This window comes from Artemia franciscana, chromosome 21 (genome assembly GCF_032884065.1).
Source record: "Artemia franciscana chromosome 21, ASM3288406v1, whole genome shotgun sequence".
Classification (NCBI taxonomy): Eukaryota; Metazoa; Arthropoda; class Branchiopoda; order Anostraca; family Artemiidae; genus Artemia; species Artemia franciscana.
The window spans coordinates 8,807,984-8,835,030 of record NC_088883.1 but is presented as its reverse complement, the minus strand read 5'-3'; the positions used below and the strand labels follow the sequence as shown (position 1 = coordinate 8,835,030).

The window sequence follows — 27,047 nt, the reverse complement described above, 5'->3', positions numbered from 1 at the left end:
GTCAGCCGGGTACCCAGAACAATCCGTAGGCAATTTCTCTGGAAAACATCTAGTAAATTTCCATCTGCTTTTTGGAGTGCCCATGCTTCAGAGCCATATTTGACCGCTGTCATCACTGCAGCTTCCAATATTCTAATCTTGGTTTGCAGACTTATCTTTCTATTCTTCCAAACTTTTTTTAACTGTGAAAAAACACCCTGAGCCTTATCTATTCTACTTTTAACATTTTCACTGTTCCCACCGTCTTTACTAATAATACTACCAAGGTAGGTGAAGCTGCCAACCTGATCAATCTTTTCGTTACCCAACGTCACCTTTTTTCTTCACTTATTCCTAGCCTTAGTGACCTAGTCTTCTTCACATTAATTTTCAAGCCCATTCTAGCACCCTGAACTCTCAAAACCTCTAAAAATTCATTCATTTTGCTCACACTTTCATCTAATATTCTTAAATCATCAGCGTAATCTAAGTCCAGGAGCGTTCTTCCTCCCCATTTGATTCCGTGGTCTCCAATTGCCTTTCCTGTGCTCCTTAAGACGAAGTCCATCAAAATGATCCATGTAAAGGAGGATAGAACACAACCCTGCTTAACTCCTGATTTAATACAAAACCAGTTGCTAACCTCATTTCCTACCTTAACCGCAGCAGTATTATTCTCGTACATAGAACAAATCATTTCAATGTATTTTGCTGGTATACCATATAAGTATAAGACCTTTGCTAACGCTCTTTTATCAACAGAATCGAAAGAGATATTGTTAATTGACAAAATGAAAGAAAAAATATATTAAAGTGCTAAAATTAAAGGAAAATATAGTTAAGTAATATGGTAAAGCAGTAAAATAAAAAGAAAAATATGGCAAATGGGTAAAATGAAAGGGAAAATATAGTAAAGCACTAAAATGAAAGGAAAAACTTGGTAAAGTGTTAAATAAACGGATAAACATGTTTAATTAGCAAAAATAATAGGAAAAGTATAGTAAAGCGCTATACTTAAAGGAAAATATAGTAAAGTGGTAAAATGATAGGAAAATACGGTAAAGCAGTAAAGTGAAAGAAAAAACATGGTGAATGGGTAAAACGAAACACAAAATATAGTAAAGCTCTAAATGAAATGAAAAATATGGTAAAACAACAACAAAAGAGAGAATAATGAGGACTTTTTTCCCAAGACAGTGAACCAACAAAACCTATTTGAATATTTCGGCCCTATATCTAAGGGCCAAGGCTATTTTAAAATAAAAAATGGATTTTTAACTGATAACTTTTATTGTAAGTGTTTTATTGTTTTTTATTTTTTCTTTGCTGAAGACGGCCCTTAGATATAGGGCCGAAATATTCAAATAGGTTTTGTTGATTCACTGTCTTGGGAAAAAAGTCCTCATTATTCTCTCTTTCGTTGTTGTATTTTGGAAAGGCAGTGTTGTCTTCGTCATTAAATATGGTAAAGTTGTAAAATTAAAGGAAAAACTCGGTGTAATGGTATATGAAAAGTAGTAGTAGTAGTAGTAGTAGTAGTAGTAGTAGTAGTAGTAGTAGTAGTAGTAGTAGTAGTAGTAGTAGTAGTAGTAGTAGTAGTAGTAGTAGTAGTAGTAGTAGTACTAGTAGTGGTAGTAGTAGTAATGGTAAAAGGAAAATAAAAATATGGTAAGATAGTAAAATGAAAGGAAAAATATGGTAAAGTGGTAAATAAAAGGAGAAATGTGGTTAACTGGTAAAATAAAAGGAAAAATATTATAAAGCGCTAGGATGAAACGATAAATGTAGTAAAGTGGTAAAATGAATGAAAAATGTGATAAAATAGTAAAAGGAAAGGAAAAGTATGGTAAAACGGTAAAATAAAAGGGAAAATGTAGGAAAGCACAAAAATGAAAAGAAACTGAGGTAAAGTAGTAAAAGGAAAAGAAAAATACGGTACAGTGGTAAAGCGAAAAGAAAATATGGCGAAGTAGCAGAATGAAAGAAAAAATATTGCAAAGTGAAACGAAAAACACAGTGAAGTGCCAAAATGAGAGGAAAAATACAGAAAAGTGCTAGAATTAAGGGAGAAATATGGTAAAGTGGTAAAATGAAAAGAAAAAATATGGTAAAGTGGTAAAATAAAAGATAAACTGAATTGATTTTTAAAATAAATTTCGGAATAGCTAGAGTGTTTTTATGCCTGGTGATTTCCCAGTAGCTACCGCACAGAGAATATTACTTTTTTTTCATTTAATTCAGACCATTAGGTGTAATCACAGTCAATAACACTGACGGAAATTTTTTGAAATAAGATCATTCCTCTGTTTTCGGGCTAACACAAAATCATAAATCACAAGAAGTATCAGATATTATTCTGGAATATTCTTCGATCAGTAGCTTAGAAATTTATATAGAACTACTTGAATATAAAACTATATAAAGGCAGGATTTCCCCATATATATATATATATATATATATATATATATATATATATATATATATATATATATATGTTAGTTTTGGAACACTGAAAGACTACTTTTGTAGTCTTGGAACAGTAAAGCTTTTTTTTTGGGGGGGGGGGTAGAAATATTATTTGAAATTTTATAAACTGACAAATATTAATTCTTCTAGAAGATTTTGCTGAAAGGTGTATTAATCTACGAATCTTCTATTAAAGTAAATCACCAGAATATCGTTAGAAACACAACAAATTTGGGTTAAAATTTAGTTATTAATAATCTATTAGATTACAAACTCTCCTCTTCAATCATTCAAATGTGATGCATTTTAATCTTTGTTTGCAAATAAATGAAGAATTATAATTATTTTAAATTACTCAGTCTTAAAATTTTTCCTAGATTTCGGTTTTTAAATTTTGCCGAAGAACTTCGTTTTAAAGGTTAAAAGTTCTATTTCTTTCCCAAACCATGGGTTTCAGTTGAAACCAAAATATCGTTTTTTTATATATATATATTGATTTTTTTTAATTTTTAACCCAAATATTAGGTAAAAAACGGGTTTTCATTGAAACCAGAAACAGAATCGGTAATTATTAATAATTATTATTAACTGCAATATATAATTAATATATGTTATAATATATAATTATAATGCATAATTAATAATAATAATTAATTCCCGATTTTTGATTTTTGAACATTAATTAGGGCATGGATATGGTTGGGGAAAGAATGTCTTTATTTAGCTTTGAGGATAGTAGCTCTATAAAAATCCAGTAACTTAACCCTCATGAATGCTGCGCTATGCCTGGTAATTTGAATATTTTAATAGGTTTAGCTATATTCCTAGTTGCCTGCTGTGAAATAGCTAGTTTAACTATGATCAGCTTAGTAGAAGTTATCTAGGAGTTGTACACGTATGCGGAGGGGTCCCCAAAAATTCAATTCAACAAGGACTTTTGAACAAATAATGCCGTTAATGATAGTCCCTGGGTAAATACGGATACAAAACTACTGTTCTCTCCGCATACGTGTTTAGAGTTACAGTTAATGAGTTGGCGAAACTGAAAAACGAAAAGAGTATTCAATTTAGGCCAATTTTCGAGTTTTTTATTTCTGCTAAAACCGCTGCAGTGTTAGCAGATTCAATTCTTGTTACGGCTATTACACATCGCTTTTCAGTTTCTTATTTTTTTCATTTTCATTTTCCTATTTAGCGATTTTCTATCGTTATTTTCTATTTTTCTATTTATTGACAGAATTAGGATTTTCGTATTATTGTTTTTCTTCTCCGTTATAATGGTATTATGTCAGATTCCAGTATCTTCAATTTATTTTTCAGGTTTAGAACTAATATATATGAATTTCTTACAATTCCTTAAGCCTTTTTAAGAAGAAAAAATATTATTTGAAGCGCCAATCTATCTTCAAAAACGAGTGACGTTAGCAGAAAGTCTTCCTGGAAATATTTTTAAGGGATATGAAAATGAAGGAATAAGTTCTATATATGACAGCACGTTTAAAAAAACAATAAAAAAAAGATACTATGTACGAAATATATAAAGATAGAATAAAGAACGTTTATAGAGTACTCCTTTGTATTTTTTAGACTTCGGGCACTAAATTACCTTTTTCCTGTTTGTCTATGGTACTTCGTCATTAGCTCCGGAAGGGGAATATGCACCTTCTAAAATTCGTTTCATTATCTTTCTCCTTGTGGGGGGGGGATCATAAAATACAAAATTGTCTTGTACGTGGTCATCTACATTGATTTTTAGTTCTCTACACTACATACCCTGTACATTATGTCACGTATATGGTGTCTATCTGCATCATCAGGTGAATGAATTTACACAAACTTTGCTGTTTTTGAATTTTGCTGCGAAAATTCATTACTGCACCAAGCCACTGAGCAGAGGCATTACTCTCCTCCTCCATCCCAATCTGTTCAAAGCATCACTCTCTGCTCCCCCTCATTATATTCCTGTGGAATTTAAATCCTTTCATATGAATTTACAGTCCATTAGACTACCTCATGTGTTTTGTTTAGCCTTAGACGAATCATCAAAATTGGGTCGCTCCTTGGTTTTAAATCCTTTAATTATGTTTCTTAGTTAATAATAAAATAGTTTTGAAACATTTATTTTTATTTAACTATCAATAAAAGCAGGTTTGAAATTCGATAGTAGAAAGTCGAAGTAGATGAAAGAGTTATAGGTAAAATTGAATTTCCGAGCTCAAGACTAGGGCATATTTTCCATTTTTCGGACTTATAAGCTTTATAAGATTTATAAGCTTTTATAAGCTTATAAGCTTTATAAGCAGATTTATAAGCTTTTCCGGGAGTAACTTTTTATTCAAGCATTAGAGTGAGAAAGATATTTAATATTGTATTATTTAGTTTATGGATAACACTTTGAACGTAGGGCTATATTTAGTTTTAGGGTTAAATTTAGTCTTAGGGCTATGTTTAGTCATTAGTCTGTTTATATTTAGTCTTAGCCAAACAATTTAATAAGTTACTAGATTTTTATTATTTAGCAAACTTTGATTCACTTACCCTTTATTAACACATTTAGATTATTTGACGGCATGATACCCCATAGTTTACCCCCCACCCCTCACATCTCTTTTTCTGTATGCATGAATTTGCTATCTATCTTTCTGTTTTTGCGATTCAACTTATTTATCTAGACTTTTTCTTCCAGTATTTTTTTGTGCAATCTTTATAATTTTTGTATAATTGAATGTCAGATATAATTAAAGTTAAATATATTATTAATTAGATTCAAATAAATTTAAACTTATTTGAAACTGAATAATATATTCGTGATATATTATTAATTAATAATATGTATTTCAAATTAATAACATTTGGTTATTATGAAATTTACAATATATTAATAATTTCAAATAAATTTCAATAAATAAATTTCAAATTTAATTTGAGATATATTTTAAATATAATAACAGATATTTACAATATACCTTTAGGAATAGAGGGGAGAGGAATATACTCTTTTTCTCTCCGTGGAAGGATTGGAAAATAGCGGACAAGACATTGACTTATTTTGAGCTTGACTTTTGAAAAATATGCCAAAAATTTCTCTCGCAAGTCGCAACATAAACTTTTGCGTTTAATTTAGTTTACTTCGGAACATGATGAACGTTTTGTACAAGAAATTTTCTTGCTATTCCTGTTATTTCGCAATGTTGCCAGCTCGAACTTATTAATTTGAAGCTTATTAAAAGTCAAGTAACACCTTCTATACAAGGGAGAGAGAGTGAAAAAGAAAACGTGAATTTTCTGTAGGAAGTATGGTTTTATTTTTGAATTAAGCATAAAAATAGTTCTTGTATACTAAAAGAATTCTTTTTTTAGAAATATTCAACTTATTTCACAAAATAATAATGGAAAAATTACGAACAAAACTTTGGACAGTGGAAAAATATGTATTCATTTTGGAATTAAACATTGCTATTAGAACCTCAAATCTTGGTATTTGAAAAAAGTTGTTTTTTTTTCATTTCGAAAATGAAACAAATCTTCTGAGAAATGAAATTGTCACTGAAAGTCTATATTTTTAAAGTCTACCTGAGTCTACATATTATAAAGTCTACAAAGTCTACATTTGTAAAGTCTATACTTGAAAGTCTACATGTTCTAATTGGTACTTTTTGACTTTTGAACCGATTTTTGCATCTCAATTAAACTAATTTTTTCCTTCTTCACATAGATATATACAAAATTTAACGATAATATATATTTTATGTAATATAAATTATTTATACTAAATTTTATTAAGTACAGAATAATTAAAAATCAGTTTTAACTAATTTTATTCCATCAAAATTCCATTGTTAATTTTAATTAATTAAATGACAACTATTAAAACTATTTTAACAGAATAATAAATGTGCATAATATATATTTAATTTATGTATTATATATAAATCTATTCACATATATCTAGGTTGTCGTCAATGCACTGGTACAAGCCATTCCATCCATTTTCAACGTATTACTTGTGTGCCTCATATTTTGGCTAATTTTTGCCATCATGGGTGTACAAATGTTTGCTGGGAAATATTATAAGGTAATATTATTCAATAATCGCTCTTATTAGAAGTAGAAAACAATTTCAAAAAAAGAATCTCTGAAAAGAAAAGCAAAAATTAAAACAGTGGGTACGCAGTAGTAAACAGTGGCATATATATATATATATATATATATATATATATATATATATATATATATATATATATATATATATATATATATATATATATATATATATATATATATATATTGAGGAACATATTTGTTTTGGAAATTTTGTGTTTCAGGGGACGTTTTATTTTCTATTGGTGTCACGTCGTATTACGCAGTGTCAATGTCAATTTCAGAGGCTACAAATTACCGTTTTTAGCATATGTCTTAGGTTAAACAGCAAACAGTATTATGTGGTCGTAAAAGTTTTGATGATGGAAAAGTATTTAGCGGTTGTTATTTTCAGGGTATTTAACAACCGTTATTTAACGGTAAATATATACATCAAAAAGTGGTTTATCACAAGTCGAGATTGGTAAAACTTCACGTTAAAAAAAAAACACGAAATGATTTAACTAAACATAAAAAAAACGAAAGGCCAATAAATTGAGAAGGGGGAAAATAATCGGATATGAGTGAATTTGTTGATAATTAAATTCACAAGATTTTTTCCCGCTAAAATCACTACAAACTACCAAACCAAATAAAATGAATGAGAAAATATAACAGAATAAAAGCACGAAAGTGTTGTTTAATTTATTTATTTGTTTGTGAACTTGCATTAATTGACTTATAACTAACTAATTTATAACTAAATAAATAAACCATCTACGAGTTAAAGTGGATTATAAACGGTGAATCCATCTCCAAATGGATACCTGAAGAAATCTTCAAGGAAACGTGAGAAGCGTCAGATGATTTGCCCCTAACCACGAATTGCACTCCTACCTGAAGGAAGAGATTTAGGAGATCAGTACTTTCGCTGTCGGGGCGATTGTATATAAGCAAAAAAGCATAAAAATTTTTAACAATGATCAGTAATAATTTGGATAAATTATAATATAGCTGATAGCTTGAAGTAGCAATCAGGTCTTCAGCGAAAAAGAAACAGTTTAGTGACTTCGTTTTAATAGTCGTTTTAAAATATTCGAACCATATCCCACATAGGTGCTTTGTCAAAAGCAAATAATTTGATATCAAATCATAAAATAACCTAAAACCAAACTTCACAACAACACAAAATGGTAATCGTTGACTATCAGGTAATATTGTCATTTAGTAAGATTTACCACAAGAAAAAAACATCATTTCATATTTTTTTGGAATTGCTTCAATTCTATACAAAAAATTTACGAAATAGTTCCAATAAGTTCAATTTAATGTGTAGTACGTCCGTTGAAAACGAAGGGATCGCTCTGCGTTATTAGGTTAAGCATATTTAAAAAAAAATAAGCTTAAGCCCAAAATAAAACAGTTTGGCTAAGCCTAATATAAACACAATAACATTCATTTATTTAAAAATATTCCTTACGGGTATTGATTGATACGGGTATTGATACGGGTATTGATTACGGGTATTTGAATAAGTGCATAAAGCACTTTCTGACGTAAATTTTGAGCTTAGCCCAAAACAGTATTATGCGGCTTTCATGCTGTGCACATATATGCTATGCTATGTGATTAAGTAACGCTACGTAAACTATAGGCTTTCACATTTAAACAAGTTGTTTCACACTACGCTAACGTTAAAATTCGTGAAAAAGTCACAATCATCGTATAATATTATCATAATCATCATACGTTATCTGCTCAAAAATTAGAAATATAAAAAAGGACATGAAGATTCAGCGGAATTTTTCGTATGATTCTCTGCCAATTAGAAAATTTCACAAAAACTGATTGGTTTAAATTAGCGCTAGCTAAATTTCGGTACTATTAAACATAATGTGACTTATTTCTTTTTCTTATTTATTATTTCAGTGTGTTGATGATGAAGGGATAACTATGCATCATGAGCTAATTCCCAATGAACAGGAGTGTATTCTTCAAAATTTCACTTGGAAAAACTCACCAATGAATTTTGATCATGTTGGTAAGGCGTATTTGTGCCTTTTCCAAGTGGCTACATTTAAGGGCTGGATTCAAATTATGAACGACGCCATAGACTGCAGAGAAGTATGAATTTATTTATGTTTATATTTGGGTAGTAAAACCCCTTTTCAGCTGTATTGGGCATCTTTTGCAAGAAATGGCATAACCAGGAGCTCCAGATTGGTAGGGGGGCAATTACTTTCCCCCCCCCCTATATTTTATTGCCCCCCTCCTATTATATTAAAAAAATGGTATTTTCATTGAAAAAAAAAATACGAAACCACTAGATATATTTTAAATGTCAATTTTTATTTTCCTGGTGTCCTGGGTATCATGATTAATAAATTAATGATTTGAAGCCTCCTGCCTCTCTCAGTAAATATTTTGCCTCTAATACTAATTGTTAGTTCTTAAATGAGGACCACCTCTAGACTATTATGCTTTGAGGGCGTGTGTTCCTAGTGGATTTTCTTTAATTGGCATTTTATTTTTGTTGGTTCCACTGGGCTTTATTCTGCCTAACTTTAGCAATAAAGTCGTTAAGATCGTTAAGTCGTCAAATTGTTAAGATAGCCGTTATTTGTTTCAAACAAATAAATAAATGTTGCATGTGTCTTTGTAGTTTAGCAGTATCGCAAGGTCAGCTGCACTAATCAAGTGCATCACTGATATAAGATTTCTAAGATTGCATATAAGTTTATTAGCAAGCAGGCGTAGGGGTGGAGTGAAGCATGATTACAAGCATCAACAGGATAATAAGAGTTCAGTATTTGCTGTTGTAGTATTATAAGTGAAGATATATCTCTAAAATTTGCTCAGAAATGTAGTCATGAAACTTTACTCTGAAGTTATCATCAGTGTCGACAAGTTGAGGCTATGTGAAAAAACTCAGTTTTCGCTTTTGAAATAGTTTGGGTGTTTATGGTGATCTCCATATGGAGACCACTTTATGGAGACCTTCTCCATAAAGTGGGCTTTATATGGAGGTCTCATATAAGCTTTTGCTTGAAGTGAGCCACTTTGTCAATTCTATCCTTTCTGAAATGGTGTTTGATAATCCCTTTGAAAATAAGGTTTACGGAAAACATATTTTTCTTGTACTTTAATGAGGCTGCTTTCTTCTGCCTTGATCTCCACGATAGCTTCTCTTCTTTGACTACTCTTTGGTTGAATATAGAAATGTCATAAAAACAAATCCTTTCCCGTGAGACTAGGTGTGGGAATTCTTTATAGTAACTGGATTCTCTAAGACACAACTGACCTCTACGAAGTCAGTTGTGGATCAGAAGGGTCAAGTTTTCATATTTACCAGTACGCATGCGTCAGGCCACCATACACTGAGCATCTGGGGTGTCCTTGTTGAAGTAGAGGCTATAGTTATCATTTTCATCTGTAACATGTTTCACGTAACATCAAACAGTTCGTGGTAACGAACTGTAGTAAGGAGCGACCCGGCTCAGTAGTAAACGAAACTCTAAAAAACGGAATTTTGATGCTAAAATATACCTCAAAAGAATCAGATTTTCATGCTGATTTTAAATATATAAGTTTCATCAAATTGAGTCTTTGTCATCAAAAGTTACGAGCCTGAAAAGATTTGCCTTATTTTAGAAAATAGGGGACCCCCCCCTAAAGTCACAGAATCTTAACGAAAATCACTTCATCGCATTTGGCGTATCAGAGAACTCCATAACGAAATTTTCAAGCTTGTATCTACAAAAATGTGGAATTTCGTATTTTTGCCAGAAGACAAATCACGGGTGCGTGTTTATTTGTTTGTTTGTTTGTTGTTGTTTTTTTGTTTTTTTCCCCAGGGGTCATCGTATCGACCAAGTGGTCCTAGAATGCCGCGAAAGGGCTCATTCTAACGGAAATGAAAAGTTCTAGTGTCCTTTTTAAGTGACAAAAAAAATTGGAGGGCACCTAGACCCCCTACCACGCTCATTTTTTCTCCGAAGTCAATAGATCAAAATTTTGAGATAGCCATTTTATTCCGCATAGTCAAAAACCATAATAACTATGTATTTGGGAATGACTTACTCCCCCAGAGTCCCTGGGGGAGGGGCTACAAGTTACAAACTTCGACCAGGGTTTACATATAATAATGGTTATTGGGAAGTGTACAGTCGTTTTCAGGGATTTTTTTTTTGGTTTTGGGGCTGGGGTTGGGGGGAGGGGTCTATGTGGGAGGATCTTTCCTTGGAGAAATATGTCACGGGGGAACAGATATTCAATGAAAAGGGCGCAGGATTTTCTAAAATTACTTTAAAAAATAAACAATGAAAAAATAAACATGGAATTTTTTTCAATTGAAAGTAAAGAGTAGCATTGAAACTTAAAACGGACAGAGATTATTATGCATACGAAGGGTTCTAAAAATACTTTAGCATAAAGAGCGAGGTATTTAGGAGGAGATAAATATATCGCTCTTTATGCTATAGTATTTTTAGTGATTTCAACTATTTATTCTACGGCCTTTCTGATTCAGGGGTCATTCTTACAGAATTAGGACGAAACTTACGATTTAGTGTAAAGAACGAGGTATTAACGAGGGTACAAACCCCCTGATATACATAATAAAAATTAATGAATATAAAAGTTTGTTACGTAAGTTAATTCTTAAGTTATGTATATTTTTTACTAATAAAAAAATTCGTTAAAAATTAAAATTTATGTAACCGAAAAATTGCATGGCAACTAGGCCTCTTTCCCCATCCCTTATTTCTCAAAATCGTCTGATCAAAACTAAGAGAAAGCCATTTAGCCAAAAAAGGAATTAATATGCAAATTTCATTTTATTAATTTATGTGTGGAGAGCCAAAATCAAACATGCGTTAATTCAAAAACGTTCAGAAATTATATAAAAAAAACTAGTTTTTTAAACTGAAAGTAAGGAGCAACATTAAAACTTAAAACGAACAGAAATTACTCCATATATGAAATGGGTTGTCCCCTCCGCAATCCCTCGCTCTTTACGCTAAAGCTTTTAATTGTTTTAAAAAGCAGAATCGTGGCAAAGAGTCAAACTTTAGCGTAAAGAGCGAGGGATTGCGGAGGGGACAACCCATTTCATATATGGAGTAATTTCTGTTCGTTTTAAGTTTTAATGTTGCTCCTTACTTTCAGTTTAAAAAACTAGTTTTTTTTATATAATCATTAAAGGGTTACCAAATGTCGCACTTTTTTATTTTTGTCGCGCTTTTTCGGTCATTGTCGTACCGCAGTACGTACGACACAAAAAACGACCCTTTTCGATGAAAAGCCAGAAAGTGTCGCTCAAAGGTGCTATGGTTTCTTTGTCTATTAGAAAATTGAATCTAATATGTGGAAGAAAAAAGAAATTGCCAACATTGACCTTTCTGTGTTGGTAGTGTGAATAAAATATAGCATCACCTCTAATTTGTTGATGATATGCCAGTTCAAGCAATTTGATCAAATGATAAAGAATAAAGAAACTTTGCCGAGAAGAAAAAAACCTGAACGTTTGAAATTTAGGTTAATTACTGCTCAGTGAATTTGGTCCATTTTAACCTCGCGATCAGTCATGGAACGAAGTAAGAACCAACAAAAAAAGAGAAACAATAAAGGTTTAAATAATAAAAGTAATAAGTAATCAAACAGTTCGTGGTAACGAACTGTAGTAAGGAGCGATCCGGCTCAATAGTAACCAAAACTCTAAAAAGATGAATTTTGATATCAATAGCTACATCAAAAGAATCGCATTTTAATGCTGATTTTGAATATATAAGTTTCATTAAGTTTAGTCTTAGCCATCAAAAGTTACGAGCCTGAGAAAATTTGCCTTATTTAGGAAAATAGGGCGAAACACCCCCTAAACGTCGTAGGATCTTAACGAAAATGACACCATCAGATTCAACGTATCAGAGAACCCTATTGTAGAAGTTTCAAGCTCCTATCTACAAAAATGTGGAATTTTGCATTTTTTGCCAGAAGACAAATCACGGGTGCGTGTTTATTTGTTTTTTGTTTTTTTTTCCCAGGGGTCGTCGTATCGACCAAGTGGTCCTCGAATGTCGCAAGAGGGCTCATTCTAACGGAAATGAAAAGTTCTAGTGCCCTTTTTAAGTGACCAAAAAAATTGGAGGGCAACTAGGCCCCCTCCCACGCTCATTTTTCCCCAAAGTCAACGGATCAAAATTTTGAGATAGCCATTTTGTTTAGCATAGTCGAAAATCATAATAACTATGTTTTTGGGGATGACTTACTCCCCCACAGTCCCTGGGGGAGGGGTTGCAAGTTACAAACTTCAACCAGTGTTTACATATAATAATGGTTATTGGGAAGTGTACAGACGTTTTCAGGGGGATTTTTTTGGTTTTGGGGGTAGGGTTGAGGGAGGGGGCTATGTGGGAGGATCTTTCCTTGGAGAAATATGCCATGGGGGAAAAAATTCAATGAAAAGGGCGCAGGACGAATCTGGTCACGTTAGAAAAAAACGTCAAATTAAGAGCTTAATATACAATGCTGGGTGTTCGGAGCCTCTCTATTATGGAGTATAATTTGAAAATAACACAACTATACGAGCGATAAAACATATATACCACAACCATAACTCAACTAACGAAAGAACTGCTAAAAGATAACACAACTATAAAGCGAAAACAGGTGAAAACTAACGGGAAAATAAACGAACTAAGAGGTGGAAGGGGCCCAGAGAAAAAATATAATCCTTTTTCAACTTTGAGCCTAACTTCCGCAAAGGAGTAATAATGTCAGAAGCCCCGAAATACCGAATTATTTTCTTTTCAAACAGTTCGTGGTAAGGAACTGTAGTAAGGGGCGACCCGGCTCAATAGTAAACGAAACTCTAAAAAACGGAATTTTGATGCTAAAAGATACATCAAAAAAATTAAATTTTTACGCTGATTCTAAATATATAAGTTTCAATTAATTTAGTCTTTGTCATCAAAAGTTACGAGCCTGAGAAAATTTGCCCTATTTTGGAAAAATGGGGGAAACATCCCCTAAAAGTCATAGAATCTTAACGAAAATCACACTATCGCATTCGGTATATCAGAGAACTCTATAGCAAAAATTTCAAGCTCCTATCTAAAAAATGTGGAATTTTGTGTTTTTTGCCAGAAGACAAATCACGGGTGCGTGTTTATTTTTTTGTTTGTTTTTTTTTCCCAGGGGTCATCTTATCGACCAAGTGGTCCTAGAATGTCGCGAGAGGGCTCATTCTAACGGAAATGAAAAGTTATAGTGCCCTTTCTAAGTGACCAAAAAATTGGAGGGCAAATAGGCCCCTCCCATGCTCATTTTTTTCCAAAAGTCAACAGATTAAAATATTAAGATAGCCATTTTGTTCAACATAGTCGAAAACTATAATAACTATGTCTTTGGGAATGACTTACTCCCCCACAATCCCTGAGGGAGGGGCTGCAAGTTACAAACTTTGACCAGTGTTTACATATAGTAATGGTTATTGGGAAGTGTACAGACGTTTTCATGGGGATTTTTTGGTTTGGGGGTGGGGTTGATGGGAGAGGGCTTTGTGGGAGGATCTTTCCTTTGAGGAATATGTCATGGGGGAAGAAAAATTCAATGAAAAGGGCGCAGGATTTTCTAGCATTACTATAAAAAAAAAAAAACAATGAAAAAATAAACATGAACACGTTTTTTCAAATGAAAGTAAGGAATAGCATTGAAATTTAAAACAAACAGAGATTATTACGCATATGAGGGGTTCTAAAAATACTTTAGCACAAAGAGCGAGGTATTTAGTGATTTAGTGATTTCAACTATTTATTCTACGGCCTTTTTGATTCAGGGGTCATTCTTAAAGAATTGGGACAAAACTTACGATTTAGTGTAAAGAGCGAGGTATTAACGAGGGTACAAACCCCCTCGTACACATAATAAAAATATAAGAATATAAAAGTTTGTTACGTAAGTTAATTCTTAAGTTACGTATATTTTTTACTAATAAAAACGTTCGTTGAATATTAAAAGTTCTAGTAGCCTTTTTAAGTAACCAAAAAATTGGAGGGCAGCTAGGCCTCCTTCCCCACCCCTTATTTCTCAAAATCGTCTGATCAAAACTAAGAGAAAGCCATTTAGCCAAAAAAAAATTAATATACTAATTTCATTTCAATAATTTATGTGCGGAGAGCCGAAATCAAACATGCATTAATTCAAAAACGTTCAGAAATTAAATAAAAAAAACTAGTTTTTTTAACTGAAAGTAAGGAGCGACATTAAAACTTAAAACGAACAGAAATTACTCCGTATATGAAATGGGTTGTCCCCTCCGCAGTCCCACGCTCTTTACGCTAAAGTTATTAATTGTTTTAAAAAGTAGAATTGTGGCAAAGAGTCAAACTTTAGCGTAAAGAGCGTGGGACTGCGGAGGGGACAACCCAATTCATATACGGAGTAATTTCTGTTCGTTTTAAGTTTTAATGTCTCTCCTTACTTTCAGTTAAAAAAACTAGTTTTTTTTGTTTAATAAGTAATAAGTAATAAGTAAACAATAATAAATAATAATATACAACAATAATAAGCTAAGTATTAGTGTTACGTGATATCTAGGATAGCATTAGTTGACAGATGACGGTAAACTTTAAGCATTGTGTATTATTTAAGGTTTCGGGGAGTGGTGTTCTTTTTACCAGGCTAACACACCAGCAAAGGGGTGACACTTCTGGTAAGTATGCAGTTTTCAGCATAAATTAGCTAGATTGAGATTGAATGCATCACTTGATGCTGTTTTTATTCTCTTTTTTACTTCAATAATCATTTCTTGAGAAATTACAGTTTGAGCCATTAAAGGGACTAAGAGGGTTCGAAATAGCGGAAGGTAGCCAAAAGTCTAAAAAGCATTGGCCTACAACGCTAATTTCTAATAAAGAAGATTCATTAACCTTAGTGTTACCCATAGAAACGGAATTTTAGTATTAATAGACACATCAAAAGAATCGCCTTATTATGCTAATTCCAAATATATTAGATTCATTCAGTGTTATGCATCAAATACTACGGGCCTGAGAAAACTCGGCTGATTTTCAAAAATTTGAGAAAATACCCAGTAAAAGTTAAAGAACCTTAATTAAAGATTCAGCGTATCAAAAAACACTACTGTAGATATTTCAAGCTCCTGTCTGCAAAAATGTGGAATTTGGTAATTCTTGCCAGAAGAAAGATCACAAATGTGTGTTTATTTTTTGTGTGTTTGTTTTTAAGCCATGGGTGATCGTATCAAACCAATGGTCCTATAATATCGTGAGAGGAATCATTTGAACCGAATTTAAAAATTCTAGTGTATTTTTTAAGTGACCAAAATATTGGAGGAATCGTTTGGAAAGTTCGTTTAAAACTTAAAACAAACAGAAATTAATCCGTATATGAAAGCTGCTGTCCCCTTCTCAACACCTCCCTCTTATCACAGTTACTTTTGATTATTAAAAAGGAAAGTAGGACTTCTGATTTCAATTTGAATGTGCCACATCCAAATTTTATACGATATACGACTACCCTTTCTAGAAAAAACTTAAATGTTAATAATGGGCAATCACCTTAGCTTATAGTTCTTGCCCTGAGGGCCAAGAAGGGGTGGGGGGGTCCATTCCTAAAGACATAATTTCTTAACCTTTCAAATATGCTTAAAAAATGGTCATATTAGAATTTTGATTGAATGTGCTTAGGGAAATTATGGGTGTGGAGGGAGGTGGCTGGTTGCCCTCTAATCACATTTGACTATTAAAAAGGGTACTAGAACTTCTGATTTCCAATCCAATTGGTCTCCTCCGAATTTTATACGAATCCAATGCAATGAGTCCCTCAGAAGTTTATACGACCATCCTTTCCATAAAAACTTTAAATGCCCCCAAGACATAGCTTATAGCCTATGACCCAAGGACTGTGAGGAGGGGGTACTATCTTCAAACACATAAATGTTGAATCTTTCAACTACGGTGAATAAAATGGTTATCTTAAAATTTTTGTTGGATGTATTTGGGAAAATGATGAGTGTGGGGGGTGCTGGTTGCCCTCCAATAACTTTTGACTATTAAAAAGGGCAATAGAACTTGCAATTGACAATCGGATGAGCCCCTTTCGAAGTTTCTACGATAAATCCTATACAAAGTGCCGTGGTAAAAAAAAAACACAATAACAAAAAGAAATAATACTTTGTGCCAGCATCGCTCTTTAACTAAGAAGTTCCAAAAACTAGTTAAAAATCAGTATGCAGGCTTGTACACTTTGTCGCACTTTTGTGTGACAAAATCCCGGCTTGTCGTATTGTTTAGGTAGAAAAAAAAATGTTTTAGCTCTCTTTGTTGTACGTTGCATCAAACATTTTTTACTACGTTTTTACGAGTCAAACAAAGATTTCGGGTGGGGTGGTTCAAACTCCCTACCTCTTGAATATGGCCTTTAATGACCCTCTGTTTTGCTGAACTGCGGCATTAGCGAAAGCTGCAGGCTTATACCAAAATGAGTATTTAACATCGCAAATAATACAAGAAGAAGTAGAAGAAGCAATAAGAGAAATTGAAAATAACATCTCTCCAGGAATGAATGGGATTCCTTACGAATTCCATTCGCAAGATTTGACTGAGATATTATCAAAAATGTACATTGGGATAATTTAGCCGCCCTGGCCGAGTGGGTTGGTGCGCTGGATTCAGGATCTTTTGTCTGAGAGGGCGAGGGTTTGAGTCCTAGTGTACGCAATTATTTAGTTTCGGAAGGGGTCAGTGACGTGACTCTGTAAGCTCATTCAGAGTCAACCCAGCTCTAAATGGGTACCTGGAGAAATCTGGAGAAGTTAAACAGGAAGGTTGTGCGAAAGCAGAGTATGGTTGGCCCCCAACCCCCCATTGCACTTCCTGTCTGAAGGGCCAAGAAACGGAGATCAGCACTGCCGGTAGGGACTGTAAAGTCTAATGCCGTATTCTTTACCTTTACAATGGGATACTTAACGGAGAAGAACAGAAGATAGGTTGTCTTGGGTGATGAAGCTACTACTTAAGAAAGGAGATCCTGAGGATTTACGAGACTGGAGGCCAATAAATGTAACAGACTGTGACTACCACCTACTTTACAAGATTCTAGCAAAAAGACTTTAAAAAGTGCTGCAAGAGATGCTGAGCAAGAGCCAGAGAGAAGGACTGGAAAACCGTAAAACATCCGATGTACTGCACACGGTTAGAGACCTCATAATACTTTCGCATAAACAGAAGAAAAGCATAAAAGCTAAATTTCAAATAACAAGTCATGATATAAGAAAGTTTTTGACAAGATTAGAAGAATTACGCTGTTTTTAATAATGGAAGCATACGGGTTTGATAAAAAAAATATTTATAGCTTGAATAGAGAAGAAGTGTGAGAAAGTAGAACATGTAATAATCGTTGGAAGAGATATGACTGGCATATTCTAAGCAGAAATTGGATTGAGAAAGGGATGCCCCCTTAGTCTATTACTTTATGAGCTCTATTTTGACCCCCTACTAAAATAACTGGAAAGTAAGATGGCTGGAGTAGATTTGAAAGATTTAAAGCTGGATCTTAAGCACTTCGTAGACGACCTCGTGACCTTTACTTTAACAAAACAAGACTATGAGAAAACAGTGAGGCATCTGGAAGAAAACTGCAGGACATACTAAAATCAAACAAAACAAAGTGCGAAACCATGAGCCTCGGACACGACGAAGAACGAACTCTGTCAGGGATACCCGTTAAATAAAAAATAATGAGACTGGGAAAGGACGAAAACAAAGTTTGAGAATATTTCAAAAAGAGATTACTAGAAGCATGACGGTTCACTAAAGAGCTCAATATAGACAAAATTTTTCGGTTCTAAAGAACATTTTTGATATACATACTTCGAAATTTTCTGATATTTTGAATGTTGTGAACTCTTTTACTCTAAGTTGTAAAAATTTTCTAAAAATTTAAACGTTGTGCGCATTTTCAGTCAACTACCTATTGATCGTCATCATTAAATTAGATTTGTTTAAAAAAACGAAATAAATTAAAATAAATACAATTGTTCTGTAACACGGTCGATGTTGCGACCCATAAACATAGAGATTCTTCACTATCACACAGAACGGCTCTCGCTTCATTCCTTAAGACAGCCACACGCCTTTTCCGAAATTACTTATTAAAACTAACTATTTATCATACAAGCATAATTTTTTGGATGCTGTGGATGACACATTTACAGTTCTTTATTTAAGTAAAATACGCACCACGTTTAAATTTTTCGAAAATTTTTACAAGTTTTAGTAAAAGAGTTCAGAACATTCAAAATATTCAGAAAATCTTGAAGAATGTATGTCAAAAGTATGCTTTAGAACCAAAAAACTTATTTTCCCCTTTTTAGTCCATTTGTAAAACGTGGTTTTAAAAAAATATGTTTTATAAATTATCTATTTAATAATAAGTTGTTTTTATAAATAATTTATTAATTATTTATTATTAATTTTATGGATGCTGTGGGTGACACACTTACAGTTCTTTATTTAAGTAAAATACGCACCACGTTTAAATTTTTAGAAAATTTTTACAAGTTTTAGTAAAAGAGTTCAGAACATTCAAAATATTCAGAAAATTTTGAAGAATGTACGTCAAAAGTATGCTTTAGAACCGAAAAGCTTATTTTCCCCTGTTTAGTCCATTTTGTAAAACCTAGTTTTTTTAAAAATTTGTTTTTATAAATTATCTGTTGTTTTTATAAATAATTTATTAATTATTTATTATTAATTTTATGGATGATGTGGGTGACACACTTACAGTTCTTTATTTAAGTAAAATACGCACCACGTTTAATTTTTAGAAAATTTTTACAAGTTTTAGTAAAAGAGTTCAGAACATTCAAAATATTCAGAAAATTTTGAAGAATGTACGTCAAAAGTATGCTTTAGAACCGAAAAACTTATTTTCCCCTGTTTAGTCCATTTTGTAAAACCTAGTTTTTTTAAAAATTTGTTTTTATAAATTATCTGTTTAATAATAAGTTGTTTTTATAAATAATTTATTAATTATTTATTATTAATTTTATGGATGATGTGGGTGACACACTTACAGTTCTTTGTTAAGTAAAATACGCACCACGTTTAAATTTTTAGAAAATTTTGACAAGTTTTAGTAAAAGAGTTCAGAACATTCAAAATATTCATAAAATTTTGAAGAATGTATGTCAAAAGTATGCTTTAGAACCGAAAAACTTATTTTCCCCTGTTTAGTCCATTTTGTAAACCCTGGTTTTTTTAAAATTTGTTTTTATAAATTATCTATTTAATAATAAGTTGTTTTTATAAATACTTTATTAATTATTTATTATTAATTTTATGGATGATGTGGGTGACACACTTACAGTTCTTTGTTAAGTAAAATTGGCACCACGTTTAAATTTTTAGAAAATTTTGACAAGTTTTAGTAAAAGAGTTCAGAAAGCTCAGAAAATCTTGAAGAATGTATGTCAAAAGTATGCTTTAGAACCGAAAAACTTATTTTTTCCTTTTTAGTTCATTTGTAAAACGTGTTTTTTTAAAAGTTTGTTTTTATAAATTATTTATTTAACTCTTTTTTTGCCTTAAATTCTGTAAATCGTGCCTTCTTAGTTCTTCAATACATATTATATTTATTATGCCATGGATTTCTGGACACGTCAAAAAAAAATCCTAGATTTTTTATTTCAACAAATTTAAATTGCACAGATAATTGACCGGATTTTTTTATCACTTCTGAAATAATAGACTGAATTGCAGGATAATTAAGTGCTTGCAAGATTCGGAAATTTTAAAATGTTAGGGAAAGTAAAGCTGTATGCAAATTCAGAGCCAAACGGATAAGAGGAAAGGGCCGAAATAAGCATCTCAATTTTGGGTGACCAACAGACGGAAAGAGAAAGAAAGTTAAGTAAAACGTGGTTAAAATGGACATGATTAACCCTACCCCTAACTCTTTCTTTGTAGGGATATAACCGTTTTCTTTTGCAGGTTGGACAGCAACCAATACGAGAGGTCAATATATACATGTACCTTTATTTTGTTTTCTTCATTATTTTTGGCTCCTTTTTCACGCTCAACCTGTTTATTGGAGTTATCATTGACAATTTTAACGAACAAAAGAAGAGGGTAAGCGGTTTTTGATTTATTGACTGGAATCGAAGACTGTTAGGTGACATGAATGAAAAAAAAAAGAACCAATGCACATGCTCTTTTGTGAGTATTGGCGAAATTTGTTTTGTCCCTTCCCTAATAAACCTTTCCAGATCACCTAGACTCCTCCCCCAAAAAGTTTTTTCAGAAAGTTTCAAGTTCAAGACACCGACTTTTGGTTGAATTCTTTGTCCCTCTGAAGACATAAAAAAATTATAATACTAATTTTTATCTCCATATGTAGAACTTGGATTTATTTTGCAAAAAAGCCTAACGCCGGGCACAAACCTGTGGTCTGAGATGGACTGTCTGATCCTCCTCCTTTTCACCTAGCCGATATTCGTTTTAAATATTTGGTGCATTCATATGTACAAGCGAACAGGTGCCATAGTTGTTTTTTTTTAGAGTTACAGACACTCACTAATTATGTAAAGTATGATGAGTATATAAGATAAAACAAATGGTGAAAAATTACCATACAAATTACAACGAGAAAAATAAATATAAATATAGATCGTACTATCTTAGACTACACTGCTTTCCTTGCATAATTTAAGAGAGAAAACACGGACATGGTTGGATAAAACAGTGGAACAAAAAAAAACTTTAAATAATACAAAACTGAATACCTTGACTCTACGTCCGAGAGGCTTTATCAACGAAAAAGAAAAATCAAAGTTAGATTAAATTAAATTAAAAGTAACATATAAAGAAAACACAAAAGAAATGAATAAATAAAAATTTTTTTATTATTTGTATTATTCTTTAAGCGTTGTCTAATTTAAATAAAATTTTATTTTTCTCCCGTTAATATAGCCTCCCAGTTTGTCTGAATTGGCGAATAATCAAACAGTTCGTGGTAACGAACTGTAGTAAGGAGCGACCCGGCTCAGTAGTAACCGAATCTAAAAAATGGAATTTTGATCCCAATAGTTACTTCAAATGAATTGCATTTTAGTGTTGATTTCAAATATATGAATTTCGTCAAGTTTAGTCTTACCAATCAGAAGTTACGAGCCTAAGAATGTTTTTTTTACTGTTTTTTAAAAGTAGAGTTGAGAGAAAGAGTCAAACTTTAGCGTAAAGAGCGGGGCGTTGAGGAGGGAACTGCCCTTTTCATATACGAAGTAATTTCTGTTCGTTTTAAGTTTTAATATCGCTCCTTACTTTCAGTTTAAAAAACATGTTTTTTTTTATGTAATGGTAGTAAAGATCCTTCAGTTTTAATATCGCTCCTTACTTTCAGTTTAAAAAACATGTTTTTTTTTATGTAATGGTAGTAAAGATCCTTCAGTTTTGGGTAATTGAGTGAAAAAGGCGAATAGTGCTAATAATGTTAAAGTAGTAAAACTTTCTATTTGTACTATTATTTTGGTATTGAAGCAATACCCGATGATACCCGATGATTGCTTATAATGTTGAAGTATTAAAACTTTCTATTTGTACTATTATTTTGGTATTGAAGCAATACCCGATGATACCCGATGATTGCTTATAATGTTAAAGTAGTAAAACTTTCTATTTGTACTATTATTTTGGTATTGAAGCAATACCCGATGATACCCGATGATTGCTTATAATGTTAAAGTAGTAAAACTTTCTATTTGTACTATTACTTTGGTATTGAAGCAATACCCGATAATACCCGATGATTGCTTATAATGTTAAAGTAGTAAAACTTTTTATTTGTACTATTATTTTGGTATTGAAGCAATACCCGATGATACCCGATGATTGCTTATAATGTTAAAGTAGTAAAACTTTCTATTTGTACTATTATTTTGGTATTGAAGCAATACCCAATGATATCTGTTGATTGCTAATAATGTTGAAGTAGTAAAACTTTCTATTTGTACTATTATTTTGGTATTGAAGCAATACCCGATAATACCCGATGATTGCTTATAATGTTAAAGTAGTAAAACTTTCTATTTGTACTATTATTTTGGTATTGAAGCAATACCCAATGATACCTGTTGATTGCTAATAATGTTGAAGTAGTAAAACTTTCTATTTGTACTATTATTTTGGTATTGAAGCAATACCCAATGATACCTGTTGATTGCTAATAATGTTGAAGTAGTAAAACTTTCTATTTGTACTATTATTTTGGTATTGAAGCAATACCCAATGATACCTGTTGATTGCTAATAATGTTGAAGTAGTAAAACTTTCTATTTGTACTATTATTTTGGTATTGAAGCAATACCCAATGATACCTGTTGATTGCTAATAATGTTGAATTAGTAAAACTTTCTATTTGTACTATTATTTTGGTATTGAAGCAATACCCAATGATACCTGTTGATTGCTAATAATGTTGAAGTAGTAAAACTTTCTATTTGCACTATTAGTTTAGTATTGAATCAATATCCGATTATTCTTTTGAAATGGCTATTGTTTCAGACGAAAAGAAAGGCTTGTATCTTTATCATTTTATGCTTACTAATAAGTAGGCTTATAAAAGGGACGATGCTGGGGCATTGGTTATTTTTTAAAGGAAGAGAAAGGTTTCATTTAAACGTCTTGCATCTACCAATAAGGAGACCTAAACAAGAGGAAAGACGTTGTCGACGACTCCAAGGTTCCTTGGCATAAACATTAGTAGAAACTTTATTTCTAAGCGTCTAATACATGTATTAAGACACGACAAAATCTTCTTCCTGCAATTGGTGTGTAAGTATCCGAAGTTTAGGAGCCTAGTATAAAGGCCGCATTCAGGGAGGGAGAGGGGTTAGGTTATTTGACCCCCCCCCCCCGAGCTGTTTATGTGATTCGTAAAAACGTAACAAAAATGGATATAATCAAGTTTTTATGCGTTTTTTGTCAGGTTTATTTTGTGTAAACCCCCTCCCCTCCCGAAAAAATTCTGGTGTAATCCCCCTCCCCCAAAAAAAACATCGGATACAGCCCTGCCTAGGATTATAATGCTAATTGTTATTTTTAGTCATTAATTGGTTATTATGCCCACTAACATGGCGTTTATAAGGCATGAAGCTAACCAAAAAAGAAATGAAGTCAGTAACGCTTAAGTTCCCCAACATTATCCCCCTCTACATGGCAGGAAAAGAAGGTTTCGGCTCCTGGAACGTTGTAAAAGGGTCATTTTTATGACAAGTAGTGATGTCAATTCACAAGAATCTAGGGAATGGGGGTAAAGTGAATGGTTCAAAATCTGTGGGTGGTAATTTTGCTTTCTTTCCTGATTTTTTAGATAAAAATAACAAAACAGGATTTTTCAAATTAAAAATACAAAAATAGAGGTATTATTCGAAATCTAGGAGGGTAATTACCTAGGAGTGTATTACCCCTGCCATCTCAATTAAAGGCCCTATTGCCAAAAAAGAGTAATTTTTTTTAAATATTGCGTTGTTTTGCCCTTTCGTATATTTTTCGTCTTCTAACGGGTAAATTTACCCTTTGCGTCGTCACTTTTTTTTTAAATCCCACCTCCTCTCCTTTCAGCGGCACAAACATTTCAAACAAAAACTATTTTAAAAAATTTACAAAAAACTAAATGCCACCTACACTTTACTTTACTTGAAAATAGCAGACGAAGAGTGGTCTTCGCATTATTGAACTACTACCTCTAGGCGACATAAAAAATGCTCTCAGGGGTATTTTTTAAAATCTAGGAGGGTAAATATCTAGGGGGTTATTACCTCTGCTCTCTAAATTAACGCCCCTGTGGCCAAAAAAGGTTTATCTTTTAAATTGTTTAAAATTGCGTAATTTTGCCCCTTCTTATATCTTTTATGTATATCTTTATTTCTTTCGTATATCTTTTCGTCTTCTAACGGAAAATTCTTTGCGCCACCGCTTTTTTAAATCCCACCTCCTATCCTCTTAGTGGCACCTGACTACACTTTACACTTTAACACAAAATATTTTAACATTTTTTTACTTAAAAATAGCAGCCGAAGAATGGCCTTCGCATTATTGTACTATTGCCTCTAGACGTCATTAAAAAAATGCTCTCCCGCAGATGGGACATCCTTCCGCTGCAGGAAGTGCCCGTTTACGGTGGACCCTTTACAACATCAAATAACAAACATTTTTTGATTCCAATTCAAGAAGAGGCCACATCAAAGGGCGCTGTCACTTTTCACTTTTGGGGGAACATATTTTCCAGTCATTTATTTGCTTTAAAGAGGTTTTTCTCGCTCACTAGCAATAACAATTAGCCACTGACACCAAATTGTAACAGTGATCTTCATTGCTTATAAAAGTGTTTTTGCTCATCTAGGTTTTGCCCAAAAGGTTGAGTTTAAGCCACCTTTCCTTCCCTCGTTTGAAGCATAAAACGGAAACGTCACTTCATGCCTAAGGAATTGCCAGGAACACTTTTCTATTTTTGAATCTTTCTCCCTATTTGGTAGCCTATTCCTCTACAAAAACCATAAAAATATGGGGTATGATCTATCAGAAATATTTCATTTCTGTGGGTTGTAATTTAGATTTATTCATGGAAAATTTCTAAGTTTTTCTGTCTACTTTTTTTTAGGCTGGTGGATCTCTTGAAATGTTTATGACTGAAGATCAAAAGAAATATTACAATGCCATGAAGAAAATGGGCTCCAAAAAGCCTCTAAAAGCCACACCAAGGCCAAAATGGCGGCCGCAGGCAATTGTTTTTGAGATTGTTACGGATAAAAAATTTGACGTGATAATTATGTTGTTCATTGGCATAAACATGACAACCATGACACTAGATCATTACAAACAGTCAGAGAGCTTCACAATGCTGTTAGATTATTTGAACTTAATTTTTATTGTTATATTTACTACTGAGTGTGCTTTAAAAGTTTTTGCACTGAGACATCACTATTTTGCTGAACCCTGGAATTTATTCGATTTTGTAGTTGTAATTCTTTCAGTTTTAGGTAAGTTTTTCTTCTTTCTCTTCTTATCATGTAATGCTATCAGACGAATTTAAATTAAAAAAGAAGCCAAAATTTCACTTCGACAGCAGAATTCATATTGGCAAAAGGAAAATATTTTTCTGTGGCAAATATTCCGTTTAATTCTCTATTCAAATGATATGGAAATTTGCTTTGCCGGCTCATAAAATTTTTCCGGCTGATACTAAAATTCTAATGGCCACGAAATAAAAGGCTATGAAAGGAGTATAAATTTCACTTTCCGTCAAAATTTTAGGAGAGGAGTGGAAATTCGAAAATTAATTTTCGAAAATTAATTTTCGGAAATTAAAAAAATTATTGGGTGAATATTCAGTTAGTATCCATTTTTGATCCGGGTAGAAAAACTGGTTTCGCCTGCCGGTAAAAATTCTTCTTTTTCTAATGATATAGTGGTGTAAGTCTATCAGCGCTGTAAGAGAAGTCTAAATTTTGCTTTGGCGACAAGATTCAAGCTAGTGGAGGAAATGAATTCTAAATGGGCGAATATTTGGTTTACAAATTCGCATCTCTTTTTCATCGAGGTAGAAAAATTGGTTTCACCGTCAGAAACCAATCTTCGTTTCTTTGACTTCGAGGAGTAAAAATTTCACTTCGATAGCTGGATTCACGTCGGTGGAGTGAAGAAAGCTTTTATCTGGCCGAGTATTAGGCTCATATCTTTTTGGAACGTGGGTGCAAAAAACTGCTTTCGTGGGTCTATTCTAATCGTGTAATGCTATCTGGCTAAACTAAGTTAGAAGAGAAGTCAAGTATTCACTTTGAAAAAATGATTCATCAGAGTAGAGGTAGAGAAAAAGCGTCTTTTTTGTAGAAGAGTATTAATTGACTCTGGCAAGAATGCATTAAATTACAATTATGAGGATCACACATCTTTCTAAAATGCCATTAAATTTTACGATGGAATTAACCATTCCACAGCTTAAGAGCTAATTTTATCCTGTTTTCTGTAAGTTTTAAGTTACTTTTGTTGGAGAAAGGTAGTTTTTTTTTATCGGGCTCATTAATACAGCGATATCGCTTGGTTGTTTTGTTCGAACAAAATTGTCTCTCAAATCGAAGCCTATCCTAAGCTGTTGTAATTTAAAATTTTTAGTATTGCAGATGCAGATATGTGAGCAGATATAAATATACTCATAACATTCAATATCCCATACATCTATATGCTAATTGCTAATTAATTATGCTAACTTACTTACATCTGTATTCTAATTAGTTATGCTAATAGTCAATTAATTAAAACATGGGTATGCTGTTTTTTCTGCAAAAAAAAGTACTCCGAACTTGAAGAATTCTACTCTTTTAAATTGAATAAAACACACTTTCTGCTAATATCTAGCCGGTATAACAGGGAAAATTAAATATATTTTTTTTAAGATTTCCGGGAAAATCCATGGCAGGCCTAAGTTTTCGGTCGCTTATTCGGAT

General features: G+C 32.5%; 1 protein-coding gene across 11 annotated transcripts in view; it reads left to right on the top strand.

Annotated features, from left to right (window-relative positions):
- LOC136041019 (sodium channel protein para-like) overlaps window positions 1-27,047 on the top strand; it is a 592,014-nt gene that overhangs the window by 284,009 nt on the left and 280,958 nt on the right. For 6 of the 11 annotated variants that reach the window (XM_065725535.1, XM_065725533.1, XM_065725530.1 and 3 more), the window contains 4 exons: window positions 6,399-6,521; window positions 8,456-8,650; window positions 20,539-20,676; window positions 25,205-25,583. The exons of the other annotated variants lie outside the window; for them this stretch is intronic. In XM_065725535.1, coding sequence (XP_065581607.1) covers window positions 6,399-6,521; window positions 8,456-8,650; window positions 20,539-20,676; window positions 25,205-25,583 — 835 coding nt within the window. The remainder of the gene's footprint in view (window positions 1-6,398; window positions 6,522-8,455; window positions 8,651-20,538; window positions 20,677-25,204; window positions 25,584-27,047) is intronic. 11 annotated transcript variants of the gene reach the window in all.